General features: G+C 41.5%; 1 protein-coding gene across 4 annotated transcripts in view; it reads left to right on the forward strand.

The window, feature by feature from the left end:
• DOP1B (DOP1 leucine zipper like protein B) overlaps positions 1-18,412 on the forward strand; it is a 91,377-nt gene that overhangs the window by 68,558 nt on the left and 4,407 nt on the right. For 2 of the 4 annotated variants that reach the window (XM_090060439.1, XM_090060447.1), the window contains exons 25-36: positions 689-793; positions 882-948; positions 2,221-2,362; positions 3,995-4,077; positions 4,316-4,425; positions 5,393-5,539; positions 5,987-6,048; positions 8,443-8,571; positions 10,081-10,217; positions 10,586-10,641; positions 11,658-11,819; positions 12,261-12,390. In XM_090060439.1, coding sequence (XP_089916565.1) covers positions 689-793; positions 882-948; positions 2,221-2,362; positions 3,995-4,077; positions 4,316-4,425; positions 5,393-5,539; positions 5,987-6,048; positions 8,443-8,571; positions 10,081-10,217; positions 10,586-10,641; positions 11,658-11,819; positions 12,261-12,390 — 1,330 coding nt within the window. The remainder of the gene's footprint in view (positions 1-688; positions 794-881; positions 949-2,220; positions 2,363-3,994; positions 4,078-4,315; positions 4,426-5,392; positions 5,540-5,986; positions 6,049-8,442; positions 8,572-10,080; positions 10,218-10,585; positions 10,642-11,657; positions 11,820-12,260; positions 12,391-18,412) is intronic. The other 2 variants (XM_090060456.1, XM_090060465.1) reach the window with 1 other exon arrangement.

Here is an 18,412-nt window from a genome sequence, read left to right on the forward strand (position 1 = left end):
AGGGGACAGCAGGGCAGCCCTACAAGGACAGACTACAGGACCTGAACCTGTTCAGCCTCCACAAGAGAAGGCTGAGGGGGGAACTAGTGGCCTGTTACAAACGAGTTAGGGGGGATCAGCAGGCATTGAGGGAGTTCCTGTTTCCCTGAGCACTACCAGGAGTGACTAGAAATAACAGTCACAAGCTGGCAGAGGGTAAATTCAGGCTAGATATCAGGAGGCGCTACTTCACAGTCAGGGTAGCTAGGATCTGGAACCAACTTCCAAGAGGAGTGGTGCTGGCTCCTACCCTGGGGGTCTTTAAGACGAGGCTCGACAATCACCTTGCTTGGGTCGTTTGACCCCAGTACTCTTTCCTGCCAAGGCAGGGGGTCGGACTTGATGATCTGTTCAGGTCCTTTCCAACCCTACTAACTATGAAACTATATTCCACTCATTGCCAACCAGGCTTTAGCTTGCAGACAGCTGAAGTCCTGAATCCTGCCTTCTTTTTAACTGTGTTTTCACGTTATTAGATTAGTGCACTGATGGAATGTGGTAACATATCCTCTTTAACAGGGTGCCATACTTGAACACAAACATAACTAATTAAGTGCTTTCTCCCTCCCAAGTCTAATCTTAGGGAGCCAGCATTTTCTGTGTCTGGCTGTTGCATATCTTGATATCAGTTTTATCTATCTTTTCACAGATTTCCTGCCCCAGCCTTGCAGGAGAACTTTCAGTCAGTATTAGCACTGCTGAAGGAATCTGTGCAATTGAACTTGGCTCCCCCTGGATATTTCCTGCTTCTCAGGTACAGCATAAGAGCAGCTGAGAGTATGAATATATTGAGTAAAACTCTCCATTTCACTAACTTGAGGTAAATTCTTTTTCTCCTGCAGTACCCTAAATGACTTAGTGACCAGAACACCTACCCTGGAAAACAAAAAGGATCAAAAAGACCTGCAGGTACTACATGCATATTTTTTTCACAGACCTAGCACAACAGTGTTTGAATTTTAAACCACACTTTTGTAAGGGTGTGAGCATATGGAAAATGTTATTTTTCATCTGGTATGGAATTTTGTCCAAAATATACACAAATGTGACCTGTCCTGATCCTGACTAGCCAAATTGTGTTCCCCACACATATTTTGGTGATGTTATCCTCCAGGTTTAAATGCATAGCACAACTATGACATCACCAGAATATGTGATTTATGTAGTTGCTGAAATTTTGTCAAAAGTGATTAGTGAAACGAGTCTGTCTACTTCCACTGAAGTCACTGGGAGTTTTGTGGCAAATGGCTTTGATTTAGTCACCTAAATAGTCAAACTATCTACCATGGAAATAAGATGAGGATAAACATAAGATTCTTCCTCCTCTTGTTCAGATTCTCTGGGATAGTTCAGGCCCTACAGATGTCATATCCAGCTTTTGACTGTGAATTTGAGAAGAGATTTTCAATACAGAAACTGTATGATCGTGTTCATGATTGATGGTGATAGATCTAGTGGCTTTCTCCAATTCTGCTGCAAAAATTAGCCAGAAAGGTGACTACACAGTGAGCTGTTTGCATTTCATAGCAGCTCTGTTGCTGAGGGAAGAGAAAGCTGAAGTTTTTGACCTCTTTTATTTACTGGGAGTAGTACTGTTGCTGAAATGTGAGGCTGGAAGAAGGGTATATCTTAGCCATATCTAAAAGAAAAAGTTGATAGTTTTCAGATTGCTCAGTTTAGACTACAGGAAAATTAGGCACAGTGGTGCAACTTTTTTCAAAAGTTGGAAGACAGATTCAAAGCAAACAAATCTTTGAAAGAACTCCTAAATTGTGCAGTTTGACTGCAGTCTTCATTTGAGACTAGTGTAAGTGCTTCAGTAGAATTGAAAAAACATCTTGATCAGATGGTTTATGTGGGTCAGCGAGAGGAGAAAGTTGAGAAGCCAGAGGAGAAAAGCTCCTTTAAAACTTAGTATCCTCACTGGTTTATATGATACTTACTGAGCTTTACTTTGCATGGGAAGCAAAACTAAAATGGGATGGTTATTTTCCTTTCTAAGTCTTTGATAAAACTTGCATATAAACATTTGAGTAAAAGGTTTTGCATGCACCCTGCAAAGATAATAAATAAGGATAACCCATAAGGATGCCACTTAGTACCTGCATGTTATTCCACTCTGAACTGGCCAGATGCCAGAAACTCTTCTCAAATATAGGGTTGTGTTGGTTACTTTTTTAGGAGGTGACCCAAAAAATCTTAGAAGCTGTGGGGAACATTGCTGGTTCCTCTCTGGAACAGACGAGCTGGCTAAGCCGGAATCTGGAAGTAAAAGCACAGCCTCAGATCTCTTTAGACGAATCCCAGGTTGAAGATACTTGTGGTAAGCATCAGATCTTTTGGCCAGCTTTTCTGTACCACATAGAATAAGGTTTAGTGAATATCTAGCATTTTGCTCTGGTAAAAATAATTCTTTTTCATACAAGTTTTTTAAATTGAAAAAATACAGTCCCAAGAGCGTATGTTGTCACAATTTAAATTTTAAAAAGATCAAATATTGCAAGTGTCATTTAGTAAGTATTTGTATATCACATGATTAATATTGGAGAAGTATTGCTGTACATGTACATAATGTATTTTCAGTGTTCTAGAAATTGGCATCATTATAAATTAAAAATTCAAAAAGCATAGAAACTACTTTCATAATGAGAGAATATGTTTGTCATCATTGCTTTCTCGTTTATAAGGTACTGATCATTTTGATTTTTCTGCTCTGGCACGCTTTAGTACATGGGCGGGCGAAGTCTGGCCTGTGGGCCAGATCGGGCCTGTAGTAGACTCCATTTCCCAGCAGCCCCTGCCCACATCACTGCTGCCAGTTTCCATGGCAACCCCAGCAGGGGTGCTGTGACAGCACAGGGCCAGGTTTCCATGGAGACCTTTGCCCTGGCTCTGGGCCATGCTGTCACCACTGCAGGATCCTAGCACTGGCTGCAGAGCAGCTCCCTGCCCAACCACGCACCCAGACAGTGCTGCTGGGGCTGGTCTTCACATGGAAATCTGGGCCCTGCCTGTAATGGCACAGCCACTGCTGGGATTGCCATGGAAACTTGCCACAGCAATGTGGGCAGGGGCTGCTGGGAAATGGAATCCAGCTGCCAGCCGGATCCACCATTTTGCCCACCCCTGCATTTAAGAGTGGTGGTGTTTTCAAACTGAGGCTTGAAAAGTTTAGCATCATTATTCATTTTTCGTTATGTGAGGTATTGCAATGTATTATGTGATATGAACTAGTAAAGGATATAAATAGGCTTTAAAAAGCCTATTTGGAATAGAGGATAACAGACATAACTAACACTTTTTCTAAAAAAGCCTTTAAAAGAGTATTAAATTTCATTTTTTTTCCAAAATGCATGCATTTCCGAAGTTTTATTTTTTTATTCCAAACTATTGGAAGATGTTTAGCAAAATCAGGCATTCAAACAATAATGTTCCCACTGTGTTCAAACTGGATCCATAAAGTTTGCCTTTTCTCTTTTCTTTTTAACTAAGGAACTTGGTAATGGGTAACTTATATACAGTTAATACTTTTGTGTTAGAATTTTGCAGGTGATCTCTTCAAAAACTTAAATTTGGCAAAACTTCTCTGCTTGTACATTGCACATAGGTAGTATAGTAATTTGTATATAAGAATGCAGTGGTGACATGGGTGCCCATATAAAAAAATAGTGATAATATATTTTTCTTATTCTTTAAATAACTGAGACTAGAATCTTGCATCTGTAGATATGATTGTTTGATGACATTCACCTTTTTGGAAACAATGGTATGTGCTTATAGCTTTCAAGAAGTTTTAAAATGATCCAATAATGTTTAATCCTTCTGAGATTGTGAGTGGATGTTAAGTATATGTAGAGATGAGCAGGTTTCAAGTAGTACTTCACTCCAAGTCAATATGCAAATTATAAACCTGATTATAAGCAATAAACCATAAAATCATGTTCTGTTTTTGCAGATACTTCAATAGCTCCATCTTCAATGGTCTCTGCCTCTGCCCCTTCAATATACAGTGTTCAAGCTCTCTCTCTCCTTGCAGAGGTAAGGTGAACATTTTGTTCTTCTCCTTTAAATAGGAACCACTTATGTAGTTGCTGTTTTCATCGACAGAGTAACTACCAGCTGAAACTGCTGAAAACAAAGGTGCTCTTTTTATTTTCTGGCATAATACTAAAAATTAAAAGATCACCATTTTTGAGTTTTGTGAAATACAGTATATGCTCACTCCCCTCCAAAAATGCCTGCTTCAGGTTAGTGTGGGACCTTTTTTTTTCAAAAGGTTTTGGCTTCTCTCTTGGACATGGTTTATCGTAGTGATGAGAAAGAGAAAGCTGTGCCACTGATCTCACGTTTGCTCTATTATGTGTTTCCATATTTACGCAATCACAGGTAAGAGCACTTGATGTTCATCTTACTTCTTTTATATCATGTCAGAATTACATCTGTTCTTTGGGGCATGTTGTAAGCCTCATTTTATTCATTCCCTCCTTGGCATTTCTAACATGAGGGCAAAGGGTGAATTCTAAGGGCTGTGGTCTTGTTTGAGATTGAAAAGGATTTGTGGAAAGTTGTCTTAAAATACATCTTTAGTGCAGTAATTCAGGTGGTGTCAAGGGTATCTGTAAGATGCCTTTTTTAGTTTTTTTTTTTTTTTGTCTATAAGTAAATCTAAATTTTTGTACTGATAACCAACTCTAACTTAATCATGAGTAATGTGTACCTTAAAAAAAAAAGAACAGGCAGTCGGGTTAATGATTACAAAATTTGTATCTAGGCTGGCAACAGTTTCACAAGGTGAAACACCTGTTCTCAGACTACTTCTCCATATCTTGAGTGGCCAAGAGTTCTCTAATAAGTTATTAGCCATCTTCCATAGGAGGATGACATAGGCCTTCAGTTTTAGAAGCCTCGGTGACATCTAGTGTCCCAGATGATTAGTGCTGTTGTAAGCGCTAACAAACCCAAAGCCCTTCTCTCTGTGGAATCCCTAAGCACGATGGTCTGACTGACCTGCAGTAAGTGAACCAACTGTCAGTAAGCACAGTGGTGGATTCCTAAATCCATTGCTTGGTGTCCTGCACTCAGTAATCCTTCAGTTCACATTCAGAATGAAAAGGACTGGGATTTCTAATGAACCTACATTGCGAGGATATTGATATGGCCATCAGAAATTAGCTGGCAGGGCTTTTGACATGCTCAATCTAATCCATTTGTATAGGTGACGATCATTTTCCTGTACTACAGCAAACAGAATTCTGAGTAGGTTATTACTATCCAGGAAATTCTGGGGAGCAAAGCTTTCACTCTGTGTTACACGTGCATGTCCAGGATACTAATTACCTTTTATTTACTACAGTGCCTACAACATTCCTAGTTTTCGTGCGGGTGCCCAGTTGCTCAGCTCACTAAGTGGATATGCCTACACTAAACGAGCCTGGAAAAAAGAAGTTCTGGAGTTATATATGGACCCAGCTTTCTTTCAAATGGACAGTTCATGCATCCAGTAAGAAATGAAATCATGGCAATCTGTGATTCCATTATAAATCTACAGAAATAGTATTTAGCAGGATACTCACTACTCAACCTCTTGTATCCTGTGGGAAAGTTTGAATGAATATGTAGAAAAATAACTGCAAAATAACTAGTTCTAGTAAATATATGTTGTTTCATAAAATAATTAGTTTTCAGCACTCTGCTGAGGAAAGAAATTCTCTTCATGTCATGACACAAGTTAGTATTTTTCTCTACTGATTTTGGATCTGCATGTAATCAGGTTGAAGACTGTCAAATATAATGCATGATAAGCCAGATAAAATGTATGTCATTTTGGAATCAATTCAGAAATGAGATGGTGAGATGATTCCCTCTGTAGATGCGTACATCTACTCTACACATAGATAATTTGCATCAATATTTAATGTTGATCTGTTTTCTGTATGTTTTTACCCAGCTGGAGATCCATTATTGATCATCTTCTAACACATGAGAAAACCATGTTTAAAGATTTAATGAGTGAGTATTGATCAGTGATACCTTGCTACTAAAATAATTTGAAATCAATTCACATGGACTGTTAGATATTTTAACAGTTATTATTATTAGTATTATTATTAGTGGTGGTGTTGTTTAATGAGTAGTTAATAATTAATGGCATTGTATTTGTACAGTTCATAAAGTTGCCAACACAGTCCAGTTACAGTTAGATGCAGTTACCGGTGCCAGTCTGAAGGCAGGGTAGATTTGGACCTTGTAGACTACATACATCAGAGAGGTGTAGTTACAGTTAACCGTTTTATTCACAGAAATCCTTTCCTAGTATTTTTAGAAGGGTGAAGTGCAGTTGCATTGCTTAGGAAGAGATTCTTAATACAGATTTCCCTCGCTTTATGCTGTACATGCATTCCTGGAAAATGGCGCATAACTTGAATTCGCATAAAGGGAACCTACTTTACAATGTAAAAAATAGGGATACATTCCAAGGCCTTGACTGTACTGACCCCCAGCCCATTTCTACCACTTTTACAAGACAATTTTGGTACTCGCCAACAACAGTATGCACAAGCACAGGATGGTGGTGAATGTTACCGTAATGGGGATAGCAACTAGAGAAACACGTCGCAGACAGCAAGCGAGGAGCACGGATCCGCACAGGAGACTAAATTTTGGTGTGCATCACTCCCACAATGCACCGCACAAAGCAGCTGACTGCGAGCTTCCACTACACCAATCACATAAGAATGAATGTACCTTGCATAACTAATTTTTGGTATAAAAAGTGTCATTGCATAAGAGCAAACTTGCACATAAAGAACCCACATAAAACGAGGGAAACCTATATTGTCTCTGCAGAAATTCAGCATTAGCCTTTCTGAAAATATGTATATAATCAAAAACATAAGTGACCTACAGGAACAGCAGTGAGGCTTATCTACATGGATATTGCTGGGTAGTTTTAAACTTCTATTGCAACAGCTTCTGCATGGTGCAGTTTCACAAGATAAAAGACATCCCTGCTAGGGCTGTGCAAAGCTTCAGTAACTGATTCGATTTGGAGATTCGGCCCAATTCGGTGGCCGAATCACCGAATCCAAATCAAATTGGGAGAACAGTTAAAAGCTCCAAATCAAATCGGAAGCCTCCAAATAGATTTGGAAAAGATTCGGCGCCGATTCTGAGATTTGGCCATAGACTAAACAGGCAGCAGTCCTCATTACACTGGACACAGCTGCCTCCAGCTGTAAGTGTGTTGTGCTGGCTGAAGGTGGGAGGGGAGGAGTGTTGGGGAGCAGATCAATGCCCCCACAGCGAGGGAGAGATTGGGGCTGGGGCTGGGACAAGATGCCCAGCTGGGGTGGGTGGGTGTGGGACTTGGGGAGGAAGGCTTCCACCAATGCATGCCACATGCACCGCTGGTCCGGAAGGGCGTGGGGATGAGCATGTGCACCCAGATGTACGCAGGGTGGGTTGGGCCAGGCTGTGCTACAGGAGGCTACCGCCAGCTGCCTACCACCAGGCTGCACTCTGCTTACCAGCTGGAGGCAGCTCTATCCAGCATGGCGAGGCCTGCTGCCTGTTTAGTCTGTTGCTGAATCTCTGAATTGGTGCCAGATCTTCAGATCCGAATCAGCCAAATCGAATCAGGACAGTGATTTGAATCACCAAATTGAATTGCCGTTCCTTTAAATCAGCCAAATCCAAAGCAAATACTTGCTGCTTCACACAGGCCTACTCCCTACTATAATTTTCCCAAGTACACACAGCTGTCTGTAGAAGAAGCATATTTGTAAGATCTAGATTGCAACAGCCAGTAGCTTGCAGCATGCTTTTGGTTTCCCACTCCCAAAACTTCATTTTCCAGACTTAAGTATAGGAGGCTTCCTACCAACTTTCAAGGGTTGAGGGAGGGCAGGAGAAAAGCTTTAAACAAGTCTGAGGCTTTGAGGGGAAGGAACCTTGGTCTGTCTGTCTTCCATGTACTACTTCAACTATTAAATTTAACAAAAACCTTACCCTTGAAAATCTTAATATATGCAGAATATTTTTGGAAACTGATTTTTAAATCAGTGGCAGGTCCTACAATGGCCCAGGATTTTTTTCAGAGAGATCCAAAATCTTGTATATATGGATTTATAGAGGAGCACCTGAGGATAAAGGTAGATAATGGAACTGCAGAGAAGCCTCCTGCCACGTGTGAGATGCCCCTTTTAGGCAGCCCTCCCCTCCCCAACCCTTGCCCATACACCCACATTTATACAGTGCCAATTATCACTCCTTTCAAGTGGTTATAACTGTTTTTCATAGAAACAACATTTTTTAAATAATGAAGATATCTCCCTTTAAATTTATATACTACTTATTACCTTTAATGTAGAAATGATATACATGACACACTGGTTTCTCTTCCAGACATGCAGAGCAGTTCTTTAAAACTGTTCCCAAGTTTTGAGCAAAAAGCAATGCTGTTAAAGCGTCAGGCTTTTGCTGTCTTCAGTGGAGAGATTGATCAATATCACCTTTATCTTCCATTGATACAAGGTAAGATTATTTATTTATAAAAGGTACATTATTTAAATACGCCATGTTCTCCTTAGGGCACAGACAGAAGTGAGCTCCCCACTGTAACTCAGAAAGTTTTGCAGGAATTTTGAATTACAGGGATCCCTCAGACCAAACAGAAGTTCACTTTTGGTTCCAGGAAGGAGGGGAATCTCGCTGGTGGCTGGGAGCCTGCAGCCAGTTTCCCTGAGGAACAACCTTTCCTCCCTGACAGATCATGCTGTTTTAAGAATAGGAGGTGTTAAGTCATGAAATGGGATTCAGGACTAGTGTATAAAGGATTAACATGACAGATTGTTCGACGAATGACAAAAAGGCTTTAATTACTACAACTATTCACTATTAAATGGGCCTAAAGCAAAGCAAACTCCAGTATATTTAGCTGTAAAAGTGTTAGTATCTCACCAGTATAGGCAGAGGTGGTTTCAGTCTTGTCAGCTTCTCAAGACATAGATGCGTTCACCAGAAGATCAGCTGAGTGCACTAGCAGTTCCTGTCAGAAAGCCCATATGGAAAATTTGTCTTCAACATACAAACATGAGTTAATTGCAAAGAAATATTTATTATACTAATCAATCAAGGATAGACATTTCACACAGTTACATGCTAGGCACATAGAAGCCCACTTAAAATCACTATAAACATAGTAAGATAAGCTGGAAGTGATGCCTCATTATTTCTTTTTTAGAAGGTCCAGCCACAAACTTACATCCTCTTGCACTATACAGTTGTCATCAATATATTGTATTTTAACTTTGAGTAGGCCCAGTTCTACTTTAGTTTCCCAATCAGAGGGGAGAAAGAGAGCAGAGGGAGCTCATTCTAGGGGTTTCCCAGCTGGCATTGGAGGGTGGGGTCGGTGAAATGGAGCCCCCACCTTCCCACCTGGGATTTGGGGGGAGGTTCCAGTACACCTGCCTCCCTCTCCAGCAGGTGCTGAAGAAACCCCAGACCAAACTCCCTCTGTTCCCATTCCCCACTCCTATTCTGAAAGTAGTGACAGGCTGGGAGGTAGCACAGACATAAGTTACAGAAGATGCTATATTTTGAAACATTTTCATTTGAACTCTTACACAACAAGGGTTCAGATTTTCCCCAGTTGGGCATTTTTGAAGCAGTTCACAGCTGTGCACTTGTGTTTGGTCATGGCTATAAACTACTTTCTGTGGCCAGATAAGGTGAACATTGTCACTTCTGTCTGTACCCCTACAGTTATTAGATACTAGTTTGTCTTTTGATGAAGATGGGAAAAGCAAAAACTCAATGAATAAAACACAGTTTTGTTTTGTGTTTCTTACAAAAGGTGGGGAGAACAAACCTTTTGGTTTGAGAGAATTGTAGACATTATCATTAATGGAACAGAAATGGTAGTCAATTAAAACTGACTGATACAGTCTAAACAAGCTACATTTTTCTGCAGTTTTAGTTTACCAAAATAATTAGCTTTATGTACATGATCAATGTAACTTTTTTGAAAATACATTTTAGAACGACTGACAGAAAACCTGCGTGTGGGACAGACTTCTGTAGTTGCTGCCCAGATGTTTCTCTTTTTCAGAGTTCTGTTGCTAAGAATTTCTCCACAGCATTTAACTTCTTTATGGCCAATTATGGTGACTGAATTGGTAAGTGACAATAGTTGAAATATTACCTTTATTTTCCATACCTTACTAGATTCCTTTCTTCTAAATGTACTTCTCTGCAACTGTAAGTCTTGTCACAATTTGAAACCAACTTCATATTAGAAAATCTGTAAGGGATCTTGGTGTGATTAGGAAGTGCATTTGATGTTGCTGTTTATTAATAGATTTGTGTAAGAAACTAACTTTTGTTCTAGGCTGATGTGTCTTGTAAGACTTGAGGTTAAAATAAAACTTGCCCTATTATTCCTGATTGCATAGGAAGCAGGGGTTTCCTGTAAACAAGCTGGATGTATATCTAAAAATATTCTAAAAATTCCAAAAAGAAAGTACCTACTTTTTTTTTCTTTAAGATTCAGACATTTATACAGCTGGAAGATGACTTAACTGAGGAGGATGAACCACCAAAGTAAGAATTGATTCTTTGCAGTTAGTAAACATGGTCCAGATCTTTGTAAGCATGGTGTTTGTGGCTGTCCCAACTGAAATTTCAGAACTTTAAAAATTCACAGTGGCTTATAACTGCACTGGCATTGCATTTCTTAAAAGTCCTTCATTGACATAAATAGGTGTCTTAGGGTAGCTAATTCTTTAAGTTCTGGAAATGAGTATTCACTGCTTACAGAAAAAAGAAGAGCCAAATTAGTACTTGACTACTTCCCAGGTTTTTTAAAATAAATGTTTAGTTGTTGTTTTTATGTCTCTACTGACATTATTGTGTTCTGAGGGGAAAAAAAGAATATAAATTAACCTTTGACGTGTCTAATAGGGCTGTGCAAAGCTTCAGTCGCTGATTTGATTTGGTGGAGATTCAGCCTGATTCAGTGGACTAATCTTCGAATCCAAATCGAATCAGACCCTTTAATCTCTCTGAACAAAATCAGAAGCCTCCAAATTGATTCAGAGAGAGTTGACAATTTGGACATAGACACAGCTATAAAAGCTTTTTCTATATACCTCAAGGTACAAGGCATGGCTCATTGAACACTGCAATGGTGGGGTGAATAGAGTGTCCCATGGGAGTGCGGGGGGTCCCCAGTGGTGAACCCGGAAGTGGACCAGAAGCACTTCCGGGTATGGCATGGAGCACATGGGGAGTACCCCCACGCTCCTGTGGGACTCTCTGTCCACCCCACCATCTCAGTGTTCACAAGCCGCAGCTGGTACTTCGAGGTATGTAGAAAAAACATTTAAAGCTGCGTCTATAGCCAAATTGCTGATTCTCCAAATCCGCATCAAATCGTCAGATTTGGAATAGGCCAAATCAAAGCAGGGACAGTGATCCGAATCAAATCACTGTCCCCTGAATTGGGCCAAATCCAAATCAAATACGGCCCAATTTACACACCCCTAGTGTCTAACTCTCTGCTTGATATAAAATATTTAATGCTTTTTTTATGTTGCTTTTCTTCACTGTAAATCAAGTAGGAGCAACAGCAAAGTAAGCAGACAGAAAGCTTCAGGTGATGGCAGTGGCCTTTTAATTGGTGACATCCAGCAGAATGAGCTGTTCTTGTATTTATCAGCTTGTAAGTTCTTGGACACAGCACTTTCTTTTCCACCTGACAAGATGCAGTTATTTCAAATGTGAGTCTTATAGTTACATATACTTAGTATCTGGTACTATAGATAATTTACTGTTTGTGTCCCTTCTTTTAAAATGCATAGATGTAGTCTGTATTTAATTTTGTTCTCCTTCGTGATTTAGTACTGTCTGCAATCTTTTCTGTCATAAGTATGGGGCATATTCTGTAAATTATGTAAATATCACACCATGAGAGTATTCACTGATTTCAGCACAAAAAATTGTCATGGGGGAAGGATATGTGTGGGATGGGAATTCTCTATCATTTCAATATGTAAACACATCTGTGACCACAGAACACAGCTTTGTATTAGAGTATGCAAAGACGGTTACAATGTTAAAATAATGGTGTGGGAGTTGCACTCAATCTGAGCACGCAGCTGTTGTTGTGATCCAACAACAGGACTCCTGTGTATGACTTCTGACCTATACATTTGTTTCAGGTACAGATGGGCCTTTGTCCCAGAAGTGGACACAGAGGCTTGCAGTATGACTTCGCATCTAATAGAAAATCACCAGGAATGTAAACCACACATCATTAGAATCATGGACTTGTTAAAGATGAAATATGGGGTAAAGTATTGCATTATTACATGCATGCTCTCTGTTTACATTAAATATGGTAATTCTGAAGAGTTGTTTTCACTCATTTAAGAAAGCTAGATAGGCAGAGGCCATGTTAGAAAGCTCCTTAAATTTTTAAGACTGATCTTCTTAGATTATAATCCTATTACACTGTATGCAATTTGAGGATTTTGGATAATTAACTGATCCTTTCTGCATTTAACCAGGCAGCACAGTTTGGGGAGGAGGTGAGTAGCCATCAGTGCTGAAAGAACAGGTTAGGGACTACTTAGAAAAGCTGGACGTGTACAAGTCCATGGGGCCAGGTGGGATGCACATGAGAGTGCTAAGGAAGTTGGCTGATGTGATTGTAGAGCCATTGGCCATCATCTTTGAAAACTCATGGCAATCAGGAGATTGGAAAAAGGCAAACATAGTACCCATATTTAAGAAAGGGAAAAAGGAGGATCCAGGGAACTATAGAGTGGCCTCACCTCAGTTCCTGGGAAAATTAATGGAGCAGATCCTCAAGGAATCCATTTATAAGCACTTGGAGGAGAACAAGGGGAATTGGAACAGCATGGATTCACCAAGGGCAAGTCATGCCTGACCAACCCTGATTGCCTTCTATGATGAGGTGACTGGCTCTGTGAATGTGGGTCTATCACAGGCCAGCTAGGCGCTGTGAGTGTATCAGCTGTTAGGCTGCTGGGTTTGGGATCGAGGAGGCGAGTCGGGAGTGAAGTAAAGGCAAATTTACTTATAGCTTAGCATACAACAGTTAACAGAAAGGTTAATGGGCCAAACAAATAGTACAATTATAAAGAGCTAATAGTAAATAATAACAACAGATAGACAAAATGACAAAGAGTTCCCACATGGGGTTGGCAACTTACTAGCAGCCCCTCTATGCCAGGTGCGTGCCAAGTTGTTCCAGGGAAGTCAGACAGCTGTGATCAACACTGTTTGGGGGGTCACTGGGAAGGTCCCTTGGTCAGGATCCGGTCCTCACTCACACTGGGAGTCCAGGGTCCAAGCTTGGTACAGTGATGGTCCTTCTGTCCCATCTTTCAGACTGGTTACTTGACATGTGTGTTCCTTTATGTCTTATCTTATGCTAATCCGTTGGCTTTAGAGCCACTCACAGTCTTGCCCTATAGATGTTACCCTATGGTATTAAAAGATGTTAGAAATTATCATGAAAGGTTACCACCTGAACTCAGGTTCACCCAATAAGCAGATTTCACACCACATTACTTTGAGGTTTGAAATTAGCATTAGTCTGCCCAAGCTCAACCCCTTGGTTTCTTATTCCTTGGATTCCTTGGAGTGTGCTAATTATATTAGGTGGTCAGATCTTGTTATGGCTGATCTGTAAAAAACCTGTTAGATCAGTTAATCTTGCAGTTTTGCTTATTTTGGGGGCCCAGTCAGTCCCATGATCAGTGCAAGCAGTTAGATTCAACACTTTGGTTAAATTGTGACAAATTCCACTTGTGGGTTGCAAACTTGCAAGCTTTACATTAGCTAATCTCAACTGCTAGACAATTACCTGGATGTCCCCAAGAGCATATATTTATTGCTCATGATAGTAACCCCTCTGGTTCTGGCAACCAGAGGGTCTCCCACAACATTCTCGCAAGCAAATTAAGAAAGTAGGGGCTGAATGATGGGCTGTAAGCTGGATAGAAAACTGGCTGGAGCATTGGGCTCAGAGAGTAGTAATCAGTGGCTTGATGTCTAGTTGGCAGCCAGTATCAAGTTGAGTGCCCCAGGGGTCAGTCCTGGGGCTGGTTTTGTTCAATCTCTTCATCAACATCCTGGAAAATAGCATTGAGTGCACCCTCAGCAACTTTGCAGATGACACCACGCTGAGGGAAGCAGTCGACATGGTGGAGGGTAGGGCTAGGTTTCAGAGACACCTCAAGGAACTGAAGGATTGGGCCAAAAGAAATCTCATGAGATTCACCAAGGACCAATGCAAAATCCTGCACTTAGGATGGAAAAATCCCATGCACCAGTACAGCATCTCTTCAGAAAAGGGCCTGGGGGTTTCAGTGGACAATAAGCTGAATATGAGACAGCAGTATGCCCTTGTTGCCAAGTCTAATGGCATACTAGGTTGCATTAGTAGGTGTGTTGCCAGTAGGTCACGGTAAGTGATTCTTCCCCTCTATTCAGCACTGGTGAGACCACATCTGAAGTACTTTGTCCAGTTTTGGGCCCCCAACTACAGAAAAGATATATGGACAAATTGGAGAAAGTCCAGTGGAAAGCAACCAAAATGTGGAGGGGGTTGGGGGACATGACTTATGATGCAAGACTGAGGGAACTGGGCTTATTTAGTTTAGAGAAGAGGAGACTGAGATGGGCCTTAATAGCAGTCTTGAACTACTGGAAGGAGTGTTTGAAAGAGGATGGGGCTAGACTGTTCTCAGTGGTGGCAGATGACAGAACAAGGAGCAACAGTCTCAAGTTGCAGCACAGGAAGTTTAGATTAGATATTAGGAAGAATTTTCCCTCTAGGAGGGTAGTAAAACACTGGAACAGGTTACCCAGAGAGGTTGTGGACTCTCCATCCTTGGAGATTTTTAAGACCTGGCTAGACAAAGCTTTGACTGGGATGATCTAGTTGGGGATGGTCCTGCTTTGAGCAGGGAACTGGACTAGATGACCTCCTGAGGTTGCTTCCAACCCTAACTTTCTACAATTCTATGAAATGACTGTCTGATTTGCTATAGACTTAGCATGCAGGTAATCTGTTTTCTCAGCCAAGGATTCAGATATTTTCCCAAACTCTATTTCTATTTGTTCTTTTCTAGACAGGTTCTTGGAGCAGGCTGATTCCTAATCCAGGACAGGATTAAGCAACATGATTAACATAGTATATATGTGTAGTATACATGTGGTTTGATAGTTTTGGGGGTTTTTGAAAATGCATACACCTATATTTATATTAGCAAATGAAAGGTCAAAGAAATGTGTTGTGTGTTTGGAGCAGCAGACTGTTTGTTGCAAACCTTGCTCCAAGGAATTGTGACGGTTTTTAATTTCTGAGAGTTCATTCAGCAGTCTTTTCTGGGCCTGCTTACGTAATGCCTCCAACACAGACCAGCTTGTAGAGTTTTGTTTTGTCAGAGGAACAGTGTAGTTGTCCACAGACAGCATTCCTGAGGCACTAGTTGGTCTCTCAGCTATCCAGCACCCAGGCCACTGAGCACCATAAAGATCAGGATTGGAATCTTGTTTCCCAAAGAACACTCAGTACACTGCAGGGGCCAAACTTATGCTTGTGATAGTCTGTTATAGAAGACACATTGCACTCTCTCATTCTAATTAGCATTTCTTTAGCACAGCATGTTCAATGTCTTGGTGTATTGCATTGCTGCAGCCCAGCCAAGAAATAACAGAGACTGCTTACAAACGTAATTAAAAAAAATATATATAGCACATGCCCAGAGGAGGTCATGTTAGTTTGACCCAGCTCACCCAACATCTGTAAGACTGGGTGCTTCAGTAGGGCTTTTTAGCATGCTTGTCTAATAGCTGACTGAATCAGCTATTAGATGAAGGTGCTAAAAAGCCCCATTGAAGTGTCTGATCTATACAGATGCTGTGGAGCTGTGTTGAACTAATGTGCTGCCTCTTTTGGTGACGCATTGGATGGGGATGGGGGTTGGAGTTTTTTCCCATGTCTGTCAGCAGTCAGGGTGAATAACTGATGCCAGGTTCTTGACTTCTTGAATAAACCATTGTGTCCTGGCCAACTGGAAATGGTAACAAACATCATGTGTGGATGGATACTGCTATAGGAGAGTTTTCAGTATGAGAAAATTTGAGTCCTCCCAAACTGGACTGAGTTGTCCAATTGTAGGTGTGTACTATGACAAACCCATTTGTGGGGGGGCTTAGAGCCTTGAATTTCTTCCCACTGTGCTGCCACTTGCCTCAAGGAACAAATCAAGGTTGCTCTGGGATAACTTTGTAACCCCAGCAAGCCTCAGCTCCACTGCCCTTACACCAAACCCTGCAGCTGCAGTAAGAGAATCTCTGCTAGCTCCAGATGGCCACTGCATGGGTTGTGAGAGAAATTTTAGATGCCTTTTTCTGTAGAAAGGCCTAGCTTGAAATATCACTCGTGCAACAATCCCTTTTTCCACAGGTAATCAGTAAAGAAACAAAAGAGCAAAAGGATTTTTTACATGGGAGAAAGAATATGTACATGCAAATCTGAACATAGGTTTGGAAACCAGCAAAACAAGTAAAGTTTCTTACTCTCTAATCTGGCTACACCCTAGCCCAGAGGTGCACCCCCTACAAAAAGGCGCCACTGACACTGTTGGTGGCACCTGCAGGCAGTCGCTGCTTGCCACACTGTTGCCAGCACCACCAGCGGTGTCTGCAGGCAGTCCCTGATTGACCGTTGCTGCCACCACTCGGCCGGCAGCATCTGCGGAAATTCCCTGCTCACCACCACCAGGCTCCACCGCCACCGCCCATGCAGCCATGCCGCCCCAGTCACCAGGAGTACGCTCCATTCATGCTCTAGCCCTCCTGAGAGCCCCTCCAGTCAGGGCCGGTCCAACCGTTAGGTGAACTAGGCGGTTACCTAGGGTACCAAAATTTGGGGAGCGCCAAAATTATATGCAGAACAAAATAACAGGAACATCATTCTAAATAATAGCCCTGGTCGGCTAAAGCTCTGCCTTGGCCTAAGACAGGAGCGGGCAAAATGAGGCCCGCAGGCCAGATGTGGCCCCCCAGACCATTCTATCCAGCCCACGGGGCCCCTAAAAAAAATTAGAAAATTAATATCTGCTCCTGGCTGCCTGTCACGCAGCCTTTGATGGCTTGTCAAAACTCAGTAAGTGGCCCTCCGCCCAAAATAATTGCCCATCCCTAGTGTAAGACCTTTGGTTCAGTATGGGGAGAAAGACCTCTGAGAAGATCTCAGAGGAAAGATCACTAGAATCGTGACTCCTACCTTTTCAACTCTCAGGCGGACTTATGACAACAGCATACTGCTGGGAACATGATCCTAAACAATGAACCCCTACTCCTACATGATCTTGCAGCTCGTGACACAGATTTCTTTCACTAAAAATGTTTGTTATTGTTAATTCCGAATATCAAATAAGTACATGTAAAAGGTCATTCTAGACTTCTTATTCTCATCTATGTTGGAAGTGGTGGGGGCACTGAGGTACACAGTTCACCTAGGGCACCAATTACCCTTGGACCAGCCCTGCTGCCAGTACTTTTAAAAAAAATTAGCCTGCTGAATCTGCCAGCTCTGGGCACTGGGAGCACCGAACCTCCAAAGCCCGAGGTTCAAAGACACTGATCCTGTCCTAGCTAGACTCTAAAAAGCCTCCTCAGCCACTTACCCTTCAAAAGCGTTATTTGAATTGCTCATGAGTCATCTAAAAATTTCTGGTCAGCCTGAGGTACCTGGAATTCCCCTGACTGAAGCTCCATTTCTCTCAGATGCTGCTTTATTGTAGAGTTGATTTGCCCTATTACAGGCAGACAGTGTCTTGGGTCTAAGCTAAATACCTCATTTGATTTATTGTCTAGTTACATCGTGAAATTACAAAAATACTTTTATATAAAATACTGCAATACAGACAGATATAAAAATTATAAAATTGATTAGGTACTTACCTTCACATTAGGTACATATAGCAGCTAAATACCGCAGGAGTGAATCTGATTGGGGTGAATATCCATGTATGCCACACAGTTCAGTTTTGGTGTACATCCATGCCATGTAGCTTCAACTGAAGGATGCTGTGCCATACTTGTGAATGCTCCCTCCTTCCCACAAGCACATCCTCCCACTGGAATTCAGCTTCATAGGCTTATGAATGATCAGATCTCATCCAAACATTGTCCATCGTGACAGTAATAAGATGATCATATATGGTGAGGGAAAGGGAGAGCTGGCTGCATGTTGTTGGCACTTAAATCTGTGTCATCTGATCAGTTTGCCTAGTGGCTGCACATAGCTGTGGAAAAGAACCAGAGGTGG

Source organism: Crocodylus siamensis, chromosome 1 (genome assembly GCF_052110815.1).
Source record: "Crocodylus siamensis isolate JL-2025a chromosome 1, ASM5211081v1, whole genome shotgun sequence".
In the NCBI taxonomy this organism is placed as follows: domain Eukaryota; kingdom Metazoa; phylum Chordata; order Crocodylia; family Crocodylidae; genus Crocodylus; species Crocodylus siamensis.